General features: G+C 34.8%; 2 protein-coding genes across 8 annotated transcripts; one reads left to right on the top strand and one right to left on the bottom strand.

Annotated features, from left to right (window-relative positions):
* Positions 1-1,446: 1,446 nt before the first annotated feature.
* On the top strand, positions 1,447-7,784 carry ssb (small RNA binding exonuclease protection factor La). 2 transcript variants are annotated; one of them, XM_031297891.2, is made up of 12 exons: positions 1,447-1,641; positions 2,157-2,222; positions 2,308-2,411; positions 3,794-3,968; positions 4,509-4,616; positions 4,708-4,811; positions 6,227-6,298; positions 6,391-6,433; positions 6,517-6,657; positions 6,746-6,932; positions 7,034-7,156; positions 7,260-7,784. In XM_031297891.2, exons 2-12 carry the CDS (start codon positions 2,163-2,165, stop codon positions 7,337-7,339), a joined length of 1,197 nt encoding a protein of 398 aa, XP_031153751.1. In that variant the 5' UTR covers positions 1,447-1,641; positions 2,157-2,162; the 3' UTR covers positions 7,340-7,784. The 2 variants fall into 2 exon arrangements, with proteins under 2 accessions (XP_031153751.1, XP_031153759.1); XM_031297899.2 differs by lacking the exon at positions 1,447-1,641 and having other exon boundaries at positions 2,138-2,222.
* Positions 3,723-16,996, bottom strand: mettl5 (methyltransferase like 5). Of its 6 annotated transcripts, XM_031297936.2 has the most exons (8): positions 9,394-9,656; positions 9,194-9,308; positions 8,886-9,070; positions 8,335-8,417; positions 7,982-8,033; positions 7,866-7,915; positions 5,541-5,580; positions 3,723-4,851 (listed from the first exon to the last, which is right to left on the bottom strand). In XM_031297936.2, the coding sequence occupies exons 1-7, from the start codon at positions 9,491-9,493 to the stop codon at positions 5,569-5,571; spliced, it is 597 nt and encodes a 198-aa protein (XP_031153796.1). In that variant the 5' UTR covers positions 9,494-9,656; the 3' UTR covers positions 3,723-4,851; positions 5,541-5,568. The 6 variants fall into 6 exon arrangements, with proteins under 6 accessions (XP_031153796.1, XP_031153780.1, XP_035860278.1 ...); XM_031297920.2 differs by having other exon boundaries at positions 7,866-8,033; positions 9,394-9,658; XM_036004385.1 differs by lacking the exons at positions 3,723-4,851; positions 5,541-5,580 and adding exons at positions 7,360-7,474; positions 16,981-16,996 and having other exon boundaries at positions 7,866-8,033; positions 9,394-9,613.
* Between the last annotated feature and the right edge of the window lie 19 nt (positions 16,997-17,015).

The raw sequence follows: 17,015 nt of genomic DNA, 5'->3' as shown, positions 1-17,015 counted from the left end.
TCAGAGTCCTGGTGGCGTATAGGTCCTGGAGCGGCGGCAGATTGCAGCCAATCACCTTCTCAGCTGACCGAATGACACGCTGCAGCCTGCCCTTGTCCTTGGCAGTGGCAGCAGCGTACCAGATGGTGATGGAGGATGTGAGGATGGACTCAATGATGGCTGTGTAAAAGTGCACCATCATTGTCTTTGGCAGGTTGAATTTCTTCAGCTGCCGCAGGAAGTACATCCTCTGTTGTGCTTTCTTGACGAGGGAGCTGATGTTCAGCTCCCACTTGAGGTCCTGGGAGATGGTAGTTCCCAGGAAGCGGAAAGACTCCACAGTGTCAATTGTGGAGCCACAGAGGGTGATGGGGGCAGGTGAGGCTGGATTATTCCTGAAGTCCACAACCATCTCCACTGTCTTTAGAGCGTTGAGCTCTAGATTGTTTTGCTTGCACCAGGTCACCAGGTGGTCAGCCTCCCACCTGTAGGCGGACTCGTCTCCATCAGAGATGAGTCCGATGAGGGAGGTGTCGTCCGCAAACTTCAGAAGCTTGACGGACTGGTGACTGGAGGTGCAGCTGTTGGTGTACAGGGAGAAGAGCAGAGGAGAAGGAACGCAGCCCTGGGGGGATCCGGTGCTGATGGTCTGTGAGTCGGAGACGTGTTTCCCCAGCTTCACATGCTGCTTCCTGTCAGACAGGAAGTCAGTGATCCACCTGCAGGTGGAGTCAGGCACACCAAGCTGGGAGAGTTTCTGCTGAAAGTTTTCTGCTGAATCCACCTCTGACTAACTAGCACTAGGAATCAAATGCAAATCTTTTCCTTTTTTTTTTTTAAATACAACTGTACTATTACTTGGTTAAATAAATTACAACCTGTATGATGTGATTTCTGCCTGAATTTATCAGTGAGCTCCATACAAGGTACATTGGACAATTTTCATTACATTGTATCTAAACCTGATCTGCAGTCACACACACTGAGATTTATGTTTGGCTCCATACTACAGCTTTTGGATGTTAATATTTCAGGTAAAGACTTGTAGTATAAAAGCAAGGCAAATGTACTTGTATAGCAAGTTTTAACAAGTAAATTAAAAGTGCTTTTTATTAGACATAAAAATACATAATTAAGACAAGATATAACCTAAAGAAACAAGGCAATATCAAAAGATGTATGCAACAAAAACAGAACATATAAGTAAGCTAAAAGGATACAACTTTATAAATGAATATAAATAATTAAAAAGTTAAAAATTAATATTACTAAATTTTAATTTGGGATCATAACAGAAAACAGGTGCGCTTGTTCTGCACTAAATTTAAGTTGGGTGCTGTAACTCAAAAAGAGAACTGCAATGTGTTTGTTCACTTCAGTACTGAAAACATCGTATTTTGACATTATCACAGCAGTTACATCGACTCACAGCAATACCCCGGGGCTGTGACCATACATTAAAACTGTGACGGCCAGGCTACTGTAGCTGCTCAAATCCAAACAGCCACAGTGGCGTTAACGCGGAGACGATCTCTTTTTGGTCCTCGGTGTGTTCCGTAGCACGCACGCAGCACTTCCACAACGTGCGGGCAGAGAAGTGAAGACTGTTGGTTTCAACGGTTTCAACGGTTTAAAGTTCTTCTAGCTGAAACTGAACGTATCGTAAGTATAACATTTCAAGATGGTGTAAAATGTCTTTTATGGTTTCTAATATATCACCATGTGAAATGTTCGGTAGGTTTACTGAAGAGCAAAGGAGACATTCTCGCCTAGCATGTTTGAGCTGCATGCTTCTTCTAGTATAGAGTTGCGCAGAGTGTAAATTACTAATTTAACGTTAACCTACGTAACGTTATTAAGTAATTTGCGGCTGACTAAATATAACACTGAATAAAACACTAAACTATCAAAAGCTGTGACTTTTAGTGTACGAAAAAAAGCGTGGCCGGTGTAACGTTAACGTCACAGCTGCAGTTTATAAACCAGCATGTTAGCTATCAAGCTAGCAGCAATATCGGCATACAGTCCGACTCTTCAATACATCAGAATAAACGAGAACTGTTTCCTGTTCATGCCAACGTTAGCTTTTCATATTTAGAATTATGATATAATTAACATAAATGGGTCATATCTATTACATATTTTCCTAATTGTTTGGATAACTCTTTTCTACACAGAACAATATGGCTGAAAATAAAGAAGAGATGACTCCAATTGAGATGAAAGTGGCACGACAGATAGAGGTAATTCAGATTGTAGTAGTTGTATATTGTTTAGTAAAAGTCGGTTAAATTCAGCTCTAAAAATGTATTTCATTCCCACCTCTAGTACTACTTTGGGGATCACAATCTTCCGAGAGACAAGTTTCTCAAAGAACAACTGCAACTTGATGATGGCTGGGTGACTTTGGAGACGATGCTCAAATTCAACAGGTTTGTTACACCCGTCTATATCGCATTATCTGTTTAACTACTGTAAAACAATTACTACTCAAATATTACTCGTATTTATTTTTAGTAATTTATTCACTGAATGGCTATCCTTTTTGTAATCTCAACACAGTTTAGTTGAGTTTCTAATCAACAGTGACCTGGGAGGACATTTTGGGGTGCTAATAATAAAATCATGTCTTTACATTTACATTAGGCATCCTAAACAACACAAAACCAAGTGATAACGCTCATTAAACACTTATTTTATCTGCTGTGGTGCTCTAAAACTGAACTGAAATCCAGTTATGCAACATAGCACCACGGGGAATTTAGCTGCAGCAAATTAATAAATCTAGTCTAGAGGATGGTAAAGCATGTTACCATCCTCTAGAAGTTCTGCATGTTGAGACGTGCAGAAGGATCTAAAATAAGGCAGATGAGTCCAGCAAATAACGGTGGCTGGCACTATCTGTGTCCGTACTATAGGTAATGTTAGTGTAACCTGCAGTCACACTGCTGGTATTTCATTGTTTGGGTGGCTCTCTGCTATTCTGACCCCAACTTTAACCTTCAGGGAGTGTGTGAGATCACAGAATCCTAAAAGTAATCCACTCTACATGTAGACCAGTGTAGTACTAGTGTATTTGTTTTTATTATTCTTGTGGAAAGCAACAGTGGTTGTCACTGACCAAAATGTGATACTGGCATCTCACAGCATGTGGACTTCATCCCCAAAACACTAGCCAAATGATTAACATATCAAAGGCTGTGGCAAAATTGTTTGCAACGCACATGTGTGCTTTGTTTTTAACAGCTGATGAGGAAATATTTGCTTTGACATCCCTGATTGGGGTCTCACCACGTCAACATGACTGAATCAGATACTGAAGCTTCCATAACAAGATATGATGAAAACGTCAACTAAAAGCCATGTTCACCAAGGAATGGTGAGGTGGAGAATTTTTCAATAAGCTGATGGGAGGAAAGGAAAACTGGAGGTTGTGAGAGAAAGACAGTGATGACTAATCAGTTTGTGTGAGTCATGACAAACGGGACAAGATTAGCAAATGTCCTCACCCTGTCCCTAGCCACATCATGCACACATAAAGACAGACACACCTCCATTAAGAAAGTAACATTTTGCTGAATTTAAGGGATATTAATAAGTGTCATTAGACTTAGAGACTGTCCTATTGACAACTTGGCAAAATCCAACTGCTTAAAGTATATATTTGGAGGTTTATGTAGACATAAGTCATTGTGAGTCAGCACTTTTACTGGCTAATCAAGCCTAAGTACTTGAAAGTGCAGTAGTAATAAATTGCCTTTATTCCCCTTTTGAGTTCAGAGTATTTGTTGAAACGTCTGTAATCTCTTCCCAGATTGAAAATTTTAACTACAGAAACCAACGTCATCGTTGAAGCTCTCCAGAAATCAAAGACTGGCCTCCTGGAAATGAGTGAAGACAAAACTAAAATCAGGAGGTCTCCAAACAAACCCTTACCCGAAGTGAACGATGATTACAAAGATGCTCTTAAACACAAATCTGTGTACATAGTAAGTTTTTCAATGGAATGCACACTAATTTAGAATTCTTATTTTAATTAAAACATGTATTTATTTTTTAGGTACACCTAGCTAAAACTAATACAGTGTAATACAAACGTTCTGTGAAATATTTCACTTTCATAAAGGTTCTAATTTTCAGTTTTTGTTGTTTTAGAGAGGTGTTGGTTCAACTGTACTTGAACAGAGAGGTGTTTCTGTCTTTTAGCCTATGCTCTTTGATATAAATCGGCAGGAAAAACTAAAAGTAACACGCCTACATCCTCAGTTGAACAACACCTCTCTAAAACAGTTTCAACTAGAACTGAACATTATAACCTTCTTAAAGGTAGAGTATATTGCAGGACTGTTAGAGACTGATGTAGCTAGGTGTACCTAAGAGTATACATTTACATTCTATAAACTATAGACCAGGTGTTTTCTTAGCTAACATCTGCATGTCATGGCACTCCGTATTTGTGCTAAATGTACATAAATGCTGTCACATTTTTGTACATATTGTGATTATATTCTTTACTTTTTCTCATCTAGAAAGGGTTTCCTCTCGAAACTTCCCTTGATGAGATTCAGGAGTGGCTGAATGGGAAAGGTGCAATAGAAAACATTCAGATGAGGAGAAACCTGCAAAGGCAGTTCAAGGTAAATTAAATATATTTAACAATTCCAATTGAATGTTTTTCCAGTGAATCTGGCGACGTTTTTCTAATTACTTGAAGTTATTCTTTTACAGGGATCAGTGTTTATCTGTTTTGACACAGAAGATTCATCTAAGCAGTTCCTTGAACGTTCAGACATAAAATCATTCAAAGACAATGAGATGCTTGTGTTATCAAGGTAGGTTGTACTGCTTCTTGGTTTAAAATGTATCTACAGTAAGGCATGGATACCCGACCCGAGCCCGACGGGTCCTAACGGTACCCGACGGGCCGGGCCGGGTTCGGACAGATATTTAGAAATGATGGTCAGGTTCGGGCCGGGCTCGGTCACATCAGCGTGATAAGGCATTTGTTGTAAAATGGTGCTGCGGCTCCTTTAAGAGAGCTCAGTGTGTGTGTAAAGTGGGCAGAAGAGAGATAGAGAAAAGAAGAAGCAGACGTGTAGATGCGACTGGAGCAGAGTTGGTGGAATAAGTTTAAGTTTTGTACACAGTGTGTGCGGTGTCCGAGATAAACCCCAGACTGAAAGCCAAGTTCATTCATCTGCTCACCAGAAACGGGATTTTAACCCCGACGTTATATAACGTCGGCCCTGGAGGTAACGAGTCTCCCCTGGTTTTCTGATCACGGTCGGAATCAAAGCAAGCAGGAAAGGTTAACACCTTGAACATTTTAAATTTAACAGCTTATTAATGTGCGCTGATGCCTCATCTGTTGACATTTCCGAATGCCTTCCAGTTGCTTAATAAAAGCGGGCTTTCCACACAAAAAAAACAAGATTTTAACTGTGTCGGGCTCGGACATAAATATCATAATGCCTGACGGGCTTGGGCCGGGTTTGGTCACGGCTCGCTCGGGCCGGGTTCGGACGAAAAAATTCGGCCCGATCCAAGCTCTAATCTACAGTGGACAGATGCTGTTTTGATTGAGAAACGTCAGCTCAAGATCTGAAAGGGAAAAAAAGTGGGAGTGGCATATTTGATTATTTTAATGCAGTTACTCCGCGTAATGTAAGTAACTTGGAGGGAGAAAGTAAATGCAGTATGTGCAAAGGTTTTGCACCCCTCTAGTAGGGCTGGGCGATATGGAGAAAATCAGATATCGCAATATTCTTGACCAAATACCTCTATCGATATTGCGGCGATATTCTAGGGTTGACAATTGGTGCTTTCACAAAATATCTTCACACTTAGATTTTAGATAAATAATCATCAGTAATGTGGACATAATGTCTAAGTGGGGAAAAGGCAAATAATAGAACAGTCTGGTAAGTTCAGAAAAGTACATAAAACCAGGAAAAGACAACTTATGTCATATCACGATATTACGTTATCCAAAATCTAAGACGATATCTAGTCTCATATCACAATATCGATGTAATATCGATATATTGCCCAGCCCTACCCTCTAGTCTGTCGGACCTTAAGCCAGATCAGCACATTTCCAGAACTTAATAGATTTTGTGACTGTTTTAACTTCTGTGAACCACTGCTTTGAAACTAGATAATGGAAGTAGTGTTTATAGTCATTTTTGGAGGACAAGTAGTAGTAGTAGTAGTAGTGATAATCATGTCATTGATGTCCTGCTTTCAGAGAAGACTACCATGTAAAGAAGGCAGAAGAGAGAAAACAGTTCAAAGCGGAGAACAAAGCTAAAGCTAAGCAGTGAGTACATAAGCAACGCCTTTCTGTCCTAAAATATACTGTACATTTTGTGAAAAATGACTGACCCTCCCCCGCCCAATACACATATTTAGGGACAAGGAACAACAGCAGAAACATGCAGAAGACAAAGAAATGGTAAGACCCTCCTCAGTGCTAACGAGAGTACATTCTCCTGGCTGGGCTCTGGTCACAGTAATAATTTGTCATTTGTGTTACAGGGTCTGCTTTTGGATGAACAGACGGGTTGCCTGTTGAGGTTTTCAGGAGAGCTTGAAGATGTTTCAAGAGAGGACTTCCATGAATTGTTCTCTGGGCATGGAAAGATAAAGTGGGTTGATTTTACAAGAGGGGCCAAAGAGGTAAGGAAACCCTCCACCACTCAAGCCTTGCACTCAGGGTAAAGAGATGTGATGTAGTAAAAATTATGTATTTTTTACTTTCAACAAGGGCACCCTCCTTTTCGATGGGATTGCAAAGGAAGCGTTTGATAATGCCAAAACGGCAAACGGAGGGGAATTGAAAATCAAGAACAACAGTGTTACGTGGCAGGTGCTTGAGGGGGATGAGGAGAAAGAGGAACTGAAGAAGATCATCGAAGCTCAACAAGAATCATACAACCGGTCCAAAAGCAGAGGTACATACCATTTTCAAACTTAGCTGATCTAAAGCAGTTTGTAAATCATCATAATGTATTCTATTTGATTTTGTGTTGATGTATCTTGTCGGTCTTAACAGTTGGCAGAGGAAGATCAGGTGGCAGAGGAAGAGGAGGCCGAAGGGGAAGAGGTGGCAGAGATCAAGGCAGAACTCAGTACAAGGGCAAAAAGACTAAATTTGAAAGTGATGATGAGGACGATGGTAAGTTAAGCATCTTGCGGACCTTCAAAATGTGGTTCAATGGCAAGATATTTATCCACTCTAACATTGTTATTATATCATATCTACTGTGTTTTTCTTCTAGCACCCAAAGCCCCAAAGAGAGAACTAGAAGACGCTGATGGTCCTGCAGCAAAGATTACCAAAACTGAAAACGGATCTTAGTCACAAGGTCACACCCAGAATTTTTCTTTTGTGAAAACATTTATTATAAACCGTGAGAATGCAGAGGCAATGAAATCCATTCCAGTGACAGCTTCAGGCTTTGGAGAATCGTAGGAAGTCCACCTGGATGTCAACCTAGACAACAATTTGCAAAGCTTTGTCAGTTGTCAGCCTTTTAAGTCCCTGTATATTGTGCCTCACGTTATTTGTGTACCTTATTTCTCCTCTTAGGGTGGTTTTGATTTTATCATATTCAACATAAATTTGCTGTTTGACAGTAATTTAATTACACGTGAACATGTAGTAGGTTTTGTAAGACCTGTGTGACATCTAGAATCTGTTTGCCTTGTTTTTTTTCCTTGGAGGTTTCCTACAATGACTGAGAACGTCTGCTATTTTTATTTTAAGTTTGCATATGTCAATAGCAAATAAAACGTTTATAACAAAGATCTGTGTGAATGCGTCTTGTCAATTACAGTTTGAGACAAACACAACGTGTCCCTCAGTGTACAGTATGTTAGCTTACCGACTTCTTTTTGTGGAACTTGTAAGATGCTGGCAAGTCATATCTTAGTTCTGTAAAGAGAGTACATAGTAAGTGTTTGAATATTTTAGAGAAAAGATGTACTGTATTATTCTTACCTGCTATTACTTCCATTTTCACTCCCCAGCCATTAGCTTTCTTTTGTATGTGCTGTAATCAGATGAGGAATTGCATTTCAGTCTTCACAATACTGATGTAAACTTGAGTCAGTCATAAAAATGAGGACTTGAGATTTGACTTGACTGTTGTGGGACTTGACTTAACTTGAGGCTTGAAGGTAAAAGTATTTCTCTTAAGTTTTGACCTTTTCATTGAAAGGACATATGTACAATCACATTTTTTATGGTCATCAATTAGACCTGAAAGATGTAACCTGACTTGGACTTTCCCTCAGGGACATAACTTAGACTGAAAAGCGCAGTGTAATACCAAGTGCCGTAAATGAACTTACCTCTCGTGTTGATGTTTTATGGAGTGAATACACTGCTGTCTTTGCCATTGTTATAGCAGCCCACAAGAACTTCATGTCCATGCCTTGAATAAAACCATTTGAAATAAAACACATGTAACTGGATAGGGCTACAATTATTTAAAGGAGGACTCCACTGGTTTAACACATGGGGATCAGTATACATGTAACAAGAACTACTCAGCCTGTGAAAACTTGCTCACAAGTCAACAGGAATCTTTCCCATCTCTACCATCCATGCCATATGACCTGAATGTGGCATAATACTGTAGCAGTATTGGGAAAATGATCACTTCTGATGTCAGGAGTTTAGAACTGAACTTGAGACAAGACAGGGAGGGTCTACTGAAAGATATTATTGGGTTGCATTATGGGGACTGTATGATCCAGAGTTGTTGTACCTTGACCCATAAAATGGGACTACAAGCCAGGATATCTTGGACTCTGCTAGGTCGATTTTTTTTTTAATTTGTCAAAAGTCCCCCATCTTTATAGAAGCGCAAAACTAAAAGCCATTGAAACTGTGTACTCACCTTGGTTGTGTTTTGTCCCAAATGGTGGATTCATTATTACGGTGTCAAACTTTTTGGCATACGCCTCTGCCTCCAGAGAACACAGGTCACACTGGACCAGGTCCACATTAGAAATTTCAAATTCCTCTGCATTTCTTCTGAATATGTCCAGTGCATCGTTGTCAATGTCGAAGCCGACGCACAAACTGAAGAGAGAGCGAGAGAGAGACAAGGGAATGAGGAATGAAGCTAATTGAAAGGAACAGCTGTTTAAAATTCTTGTTGACATGATTGAAAACAATGCATTGATGATGGTCAGATGCTCTCACCCTGCAGCCAGCATCGCAGCCCCGATGCTCAAGACTCCACAGCCACATCCCAGATCTGCCACTAGTTTACCCTCAATGTCATTAAACGTGTTTTGGATTGTATAAAGCATGCATGCTGTGAAAAACAAACAAACAGAAAGTTAACGACAACAATATGCGATATTAGCAAACCATCCTATGATCACACGTTGTCCCCTTACCAGCAATATGAGGACTGGTTGGATATTGCTCAAGAAGAATTTTTGGCTCTTCAAACGCGTCCACTTGCTGTAGCCAACTCTCCAACTCTTTTAGTTTCATTACTAGCGACTGTGATGACCCAAACCTGTGTGCACGCTGTGCGACAACCCCGATATGTTATTTAAAACCGTTATTATTCAGCTAAAAGAGATGGGAGTTTTATTTTGAGCATGGTTGAAGACAACTTCCTTAACAATACGTGCATCACCCAAAACATTCCGACTTTGACCCCGGAACGCGTGATGGTAGTTCCTACCATAGACTGTAAATATTTTTGTTTGTTTTATGAAATAATGTATTTTATGCTGTGTCAAACAGGCATTTTAGAATATGATTTAGTTAATTTCAATACAACTGATAACATGATTGCCAGAAAAAATATCAAATAATAAATAAATACAAAAATGGAAATGCTATAAACAAATAGGCCTATAATAAAATGTATAATAATAATTAAAATGTGAAAATATCTAATTCAAAGTATGTACAACATGAAAGTATCTTATATAAGTGTAAAAAAGTGGGATTGTATAATTCGATAATTTACAGTACCAACATTCCAATATGCATCTTTGCACACTACATTTGCACTACATTTGCACTCTACATCCCACTCCATTGTTTTTTTTTTCTTATTTGTATAGTTTCTGATTGTTATATTATTTGTTTAGGCCTTTTATATTTTTTGTATTTTGTTAATTTTATATTAAAGTTTTAAATCCCATCAAGTTTGCCTGTTGCCTGTTCTTTCATTCCTGCCAATATATAATAATTCATTCCTGCTCATGCACAGACAGTTTAAACTAATAATAAAATTGGTACCACAGTCGTTAGTTATTTAAAGGTTAGGGGAATGTAAAAAATACCGTTAGGAGAACGTTCCCTAAAGGTTACAACGGTAGGGGAACGTTCCCTAAAGGTTGCAACGTTAGGGGAACGTTCTCTAAAGGTTACAACGTTAGGGGAATGTTAGGGGAACGTTCTCTAAAGGTTACAACGGTAGGGGAACGTTCTCTAAAGGTTGCAACGTTAGGAACGTTCTGGGAGCGTTCTGGGAAGGGTCGATGTAACCAAAAACTAACGTTCCCTAAACGCCAGGAAAACTTTCCATGGGAACCAAAAACTAACCTTCAGGGTTTTAGCTGATGAATTTTCAACATTTAGCTCACTTTCCTCACATTTAGCGCATTTTCCTCACATTTGAGACACAAATTATAGATATAATATATATATATATATATAATATATATATATATATATATATATATATATATATATATATATATAATATATTATATCTAAATGTTAAATCTAAATGTTATATCTAAATGTTAAATTTATATCTAAATGTTAAATGTTGAATCTAAATATTATATCTAAATCTAAATCTTAAATATATATCTAAATATTATATCTAAATCTAAATCTTAAATATATATAAATGTTAAATGTTAAATCTAAATCTTAAATATATATCTAAATATTATATCTAAATCTAAATCTTAAATATATATCTAAATGTTAAATGTTAAATCTAAATCTTAAATATATATCTAAATATTATATCTAAATCTAAATCTTAAATATATATCTAAATGTTAAATGTTAAATCTAAATCTTAAATATATATCTAAATATTATATCTAAATCTAAATCTTAAAGCAGCCATATTATGCTCATTTTGAGGTTCATAATTGTATTTTAAGGTTGTACCAGAATAGGTTTACATGGTTTAATTTTCAAAAAACACCATATTTTTGTTGTACTGCACCGCTCTCTCTCACTGCTGCAGCTCCTCTTTTCAGCTGGTCTCTGTTTTAGCTACAGAGTGAGACCTCTTTTCTTCTTCTTCTTCTGTACTATCTTTGATTGCACTCGCACATGTGCAGTAGCTTAGATGTAGATCATGTCAGCTAGCTAGCTCCATAGACAGTAAAAGAAAGGCTGTTTCTACAACTTCGGTCAGTTACAAGGCAGGATTAGCTTGGAGACTTCTAAATGAGGGCGCACATGTAAGTAGTTCTTTTGTAGATTATGGTGAACTTGTGTGTGTTGTAGCAGTGCTTTGCTATTGAGAATGAGGTAGCATGCTAGCGTTAGCATGCTAGCGTTAGCATTAGCGTTAGCATGCTGACGCTACGAGCTAATGGTTGCGGTTAGCCTGCTCGTTTCGGCTTGTGACGTCACAAGCCGTGCCGATTTTGAACAGCTCACCCAGAGACTGAAGGCAGGACACATTCAGAAACCGTATCTCACTCAAAACAGCATGGATGGATTTATTTCAAAGTTTGTATGTGTGTGGAAGCACCAGAGACACAACATAACACCCCAAATCCCAGAAAAAGTGATTTTTTCATAATATGGGCACTTTAAATATATATCTAAATGTTAAATGTTAAATCTAAATGTTATATCTAAATGTGTCGCCAAGTGTAAAGCTAAATATTTAGAAAATATTCAAATCCCCAAGGAAACCACGCCCACTGCAGTGGGCTGCACCGCAAGTTTCAGTCAACACCAGTAGCTAAATACTGACTACAGTGGAGCTGTTCGACTAATGTTACTGGATTAAAACACATTTCGGTCAGTATTTTGTATTATTGACTTATATCACAGAAATGTCTTGATATTTGTGTCTACTATAATGCCGTTGTTTTGTTTGACTCATATCTCCTTGTGTGTTTAACGTTAGTTTGACTCATCCTTCACAAGCAATCTAGCTAGCTCACAACTGCAGCCGACATGTCCTCTGAACAGGCCTCGCAGCGCTAGGTCTCACAATGCGAGACTAAACAGCAGTAGACCTGTCACACTATAGCCACATATAGCTAAGTAGTTTTTAATACTTTGGTTACATTACCGTATTTTATTAACCTGAATTATGTTGCTATATTAGCTTGCGAAGGAGCCAAGCCTAACCCTAAACCTATATATATATATATCTAAATGTTAAATCTAAATATTATATCTAAATCTAAATGTTATATCTAAATCTAAATGTTAAATCTATATCTAAATGTTAAATCTAAATCTTAAATATATATCTAAATATTATATCTAAATCTTAAATATATATCTAAATGTTAAATCTAAATGTTATATCTAAATCTAAATGTTAAATTTATATCTAAATGTTAAATGTTAAATCTAGATATTATATCTAAATCTCAATCTTAAATATATATCTAAATATATCTAAATCTAAATCTTAAATATATATCTAAATGTTAAATCTAAATCTTAAATATATATCTAAATATATCTAAATCTTAAATATATATCTAAATGTTAAATCTAAATGTTATATCTAAATCTAAATGTTAAATTTATATCTAAATGTTATATCTAAATGTTAAATTTATATCTAAATGTTAAATGTTAAATCTAGATATTATATCTAAATCTCAATCTTAAATATATATCTAAATATTGTATCTAAATCTAAATCTTAAATATATATCTAAATGTTAAATCTAAATCTTAAATATATATCTAAATGTTAAATCTAAATCTTAAATATATATCTAAATATTATATCTAAATCTTAAATATATATCTAAATGTTAAATCTAAATGTTATATCTAAATCTAAATCTTAAATTTATATCTAAATGTTAAATCTAGATATTATATCTAAATCTCAATCTTAAATATATATCTAAATATTATATCTAAATCTAAATCTTAAATATATATCTAAATGTTAAATCTAAATCTTAAATATATATCTAAATGTTAAATCTAAATCTTAAATATATATCTAAATATTATATCTAAATCTTAAATATATATCTAAATGTTAAATCTAAATGTTATATCTAAATCTAAATGTTAAATTTATATCTAAATGTTAAATGTTAAATCTAGATATTATATCTAAATCTCAATCTTAAATATATATCTAAATATTATATCTAAATCTAAATCTTAAATATATATCTAAATGTTAAATCTAAATCTTAAATATATATCTAAATATTATATCTAAATCTTAAATATATATCTAAATCTTAAATCTAAATGTTATATCTAAATCTAAATGTTAAATTTATATCTAAATGTTATATCTAAATCTAAATGTTAAATTTATATCTAAATGTTAAATGTTAAATCTAGATATATCTAAATCTCAATCTTAAATATATATCTAAATATTATATCTAAATCTAAATATATATCTAAATGTTAAATCTAAATCTTAAATATATATCTAAATGTTAAATATAAATCTTAAATATATATCTAAATATTATATCTAAATCTTAAATATATATCTAAATGTTAAATCTAAATGTTATATCTAAATCTAAATGTTAAATTTATATCTAAATGTTAAATGTTAAATCTAGATATTATATCTAAATCTCAATCTTAAATATATATCTAAATATTATATCTAAATCTAAATCTTAAATATATATCTAAATGTTAAATCTAAATCTTAAATATATATCTAAATGTTAAATCTAAATCTTAAATATATATCTAAATATATCTAAATCTTAAATATATATCTAAATGTTAAATCTAAATGTTATATCTAAATCTAAATGTTAAATTTATATCTAAATGTTAAATGTTAAATCTAGATATTATATCTAAATCTCAATCTTAAATATATATCTAAATGTTAAATCTTAAATATATATCTAAATGTTAAATCTAAATGTTATATCTAAATCTAAATGTTAAATTTATATCTAAATGTTAAATTTATATCTAAATGTTAAATGTTAAATCTAAATATATCTAAATCTAAATATATATCTAAATCTAAATCTTAAAAATATATCTAAATGTTAAATGTTAAATCTAAATCTTAAATATATATCTAAATATTATATCTAAATCTTAAATATATATCTAAATGTTAAATCTAAATGTTATATCTAAATGTGTCGCCAAGTGTAAAGCTAAATATTTAGAAAATATTCAAATCCCCAAGGAAACCACGCCCACTGCAGTGGCTTCAAATCGCGCTGCACAAAAGGTCAATTCTGATTGGCTGTTTGTCTCCAATTAGATCGCAAGTAGCAGGAAACACATCTACAGGGAAACAGTCTTTGACGCCATGATGCCCCAGCAAGGGGTATCTCTGCTGAAGCCAGTGGGTACTTGGATAACTAATAATTGAATTATGATTGATTTAAAACAATATATCAGCTAAAACAGCTCAACACATATGTTAAAACATATAGCGAAGTAATCAATGGTAGAAATAAATAGCTAAAAGTGGCCTACTGACTAACAGTTAAAAGTAATGGATGACTTTTGAAACATTAACCACACTTCAAGTAAAAAGTCTAGTAACTAGACCTTTTATTTAGGTTGGTTTGGTCAGAAATTCTACTAACTAGACTCTAGTTAGTAGAATTTCTGACCAAACCAACCTAAATGTTTACAGTTCAATTCCATGAAAATGTAAGAATATTCACTTTAATATGAAATAGTGTGAACACATTGGGAATTGATAGGGCGGGGTATATGAGTTTATATGACAGGGCTGTGGGGGGAAACTCAGACCAGAAGGGTTGGAAAGCACTGATCTACAGTATTTTATATTATTGACCGACCGGTATATTACAGACATGCCTTAATAGTTGTGTTAATCACAATACCGTTGTATGAATTACATATCTCCCTGTGTGACCAACGTCATTCTTCCCAAGCAATCTAACATTAGCCCAGCATGGATAAAGTCCAGCTATGCATCCAACATATTTATCTGAACAAAACTAAAATGTCACAATCCAGCCACTTGTAAGAAGTTTGTAATACTGGTTACATAGTTATCGTGTTTTATTAACCTTAATTCTGTTTGCCAAGGCTATATTTTATTGGCTTGCAAAGTAGCTATCCGTTGCTAACGCTAACGTTAGCTAGCTAATTTATGCCAAAAAGCAGTAGCTAACTAATGTTACTGCCAAGATATGGTTTCATTGTAAGACAGCGTAAACACATGACAACACTTGATGAGTCTTACAACACCTCTCTGGTCTCTAGTGAAATCATATCTTGGCAGTAGTTAGCTAACGTTTCTGCTTTTTAAGATAAATTAGCGTTAGCAACGGATAGCTCCTTCGCAAGCCAATATAGCAACATAATTCAGGTTAATAAAATACGGTAATGTAACCAAAGTATTAAAAACTACTTAGCTATATGTGGCTATAGTGTGACAGGTCTACTGCTGTTTAGTCTCGCATTGCGAGACCTAGCGCTGCGAGGCCTGTTCAGAGGACATGTCGGCTGCAGTTGTGAGCTAGCTAGATTGCTTGTGAAGGATGAGTCAAACTAACGTTAAACACACAAGGAGATATGAGTCAAACAAAACAACGGCATTATAGTACACACAAATATTAAGACATTTCTGTGATATAAGTCAATAATACAAAATACTGACCGAAATGTGTTTTAATCCAGTAACATTAGTCGAACAGCTCCACTGTAGTCAGTATTTAGCTACTGGTGTTGACTGAAACTTGCGGTGCAGCCCACTGCAGTGGGCATGGTTTCCTTGGGGATTTGAATATTTTCTAAATATTTAGCTTTACACTTGGCGACACATTTAGATATAACATTTAGATTTAACATTTAACATTTAGATATATATTTAAGATTTAGATTTAGATATAATATTTAGATATATATTTAAGATTTAGATTTAACATTTAACATTTAGATATATATTTAAGATTTAGATTTAGATATAATATTTAGAAATATATTTAAGATTTAGATTTAGATATAATATTTAGATTTAACATTTAACATTTAGATATAATATATATATATATATATATATATATATATATATATATATATATATATATATATATATATATATATATATAATTTCTGTCTCAAATGTGAGGAAAATGCGCTAAATGTGAGGAAAGTGAGCTAAATGTTGAAAATTCATCAGCTAAAAAATTGTAACCGAACTTTTACATTCGGCACCCCATAATATTCTAGCCTATATAGCCCTCTCCGTACAATATTGCATGGGAGCACTTTATAGTTGGCTTGATCAGTTACTTAGAAACAAGAAAACAAAACAGCATGCATGACTGTGCATTAATCTCCTTTTGCCAGACCTTCCTCCAACTGTGCATTAATCAAGGCTGGTTAAACATAAGACGCCCGAGACTCTTGATTAATTTTCAGTCATCGCACACTGAGCGTAAAATAGTTTTTAAAATTAATTTATTGACAAATAATTATGGTAAACAAAACATACAGAAACAGAAAATGCCAGGGGCTCAGAACATAGACAGAAATCAATCAGTTTATAAAAATGTAGATTCAGGGTTTTTATAGCTTTCTTGTTTTCAAGATCAAATTGATGATGTAGTATTGATTTATTTGGTAGCAGAGTAAGATAAAAAGCCCAACACTACATTTTTATAGGAAAGGGAAAATAATTCAGAGTCAATATTGTGAACTAATTTCTTATACAGTCTATGATTGCGAAAAAAATGTGTAGGGCCATGACCAAAAAAGATGAACTTCTCTTAATACAGCCATGCCAGAGTGACTCTGATCCATGCCATAGACAGTGAAAGAAAGGTTAGTACGTCAGCCA

The sequence above is a fragment of the Sander lucioperca genome, chromosome 8 (assembly GCF_008315115.2).
Source record: "Sander lucioperca isolate FBNREF2018 chromosome 8, SLUC_FBN_1.2, whole genome shotgun sequence".
NCBI classification, from domain to species: Eukaryota; Metazoa; Chordata; class Actinopteri; order Perciformes; family Percidae; genus Sander; species Sander lucioperca.
Note: the sequence above shows the minus strand (reverse complement) of the source record. Positions and strands in the feature narration are given on the sequence as shown.

Excerpts from the sequence above, each read along its gene's own strand:
- ssb (XM_031297891.2), top strand. The coding sequence starts at position 2,163 with ATGGCTGAAAATAAAGAAGAGATGACTCCAATTGAGATGAAAGTGGCA. Across the intron at positions 6,933-7,033 it reads CAACCGGTCCAAAAGCAGAG|TTGGCAGAGGAAGATCAGGT; the intron begins GTACATACCATT and ends CGGTCTTAACAG. Across the intron at positions 7,157-7,259 it reads AAGTGATGATGAGGACGATG|CACCCAAAGCCCCAAAGAGA; the intron begins GTAAGTTAAGCA and ends TTTTTCTTCTAG.
- mettl5 (XM_036004385.1), bottom strand. The coding sequence starts at position 9,493 with ATGAAACTAAAAGAGTTGGAGAGTTGGCTACAGCAAGTGGACGCGTTT. Across the intron at positions 9,309-9,393 it reads AACCAGTCCTCATATTGCTG|CATGCATGCTTTATACAATC; the intron begins GTAAGGGGACAA and ends TGTTTTTCACAG. Across the intron at positions 7,475-7,865 it reads AGTTCCACAAAAAGAAGTCG|GTTGACATCCAGGTGGACTT; the intron begins GTAAGCTAACAT and ends ATTGTTGTCTAG.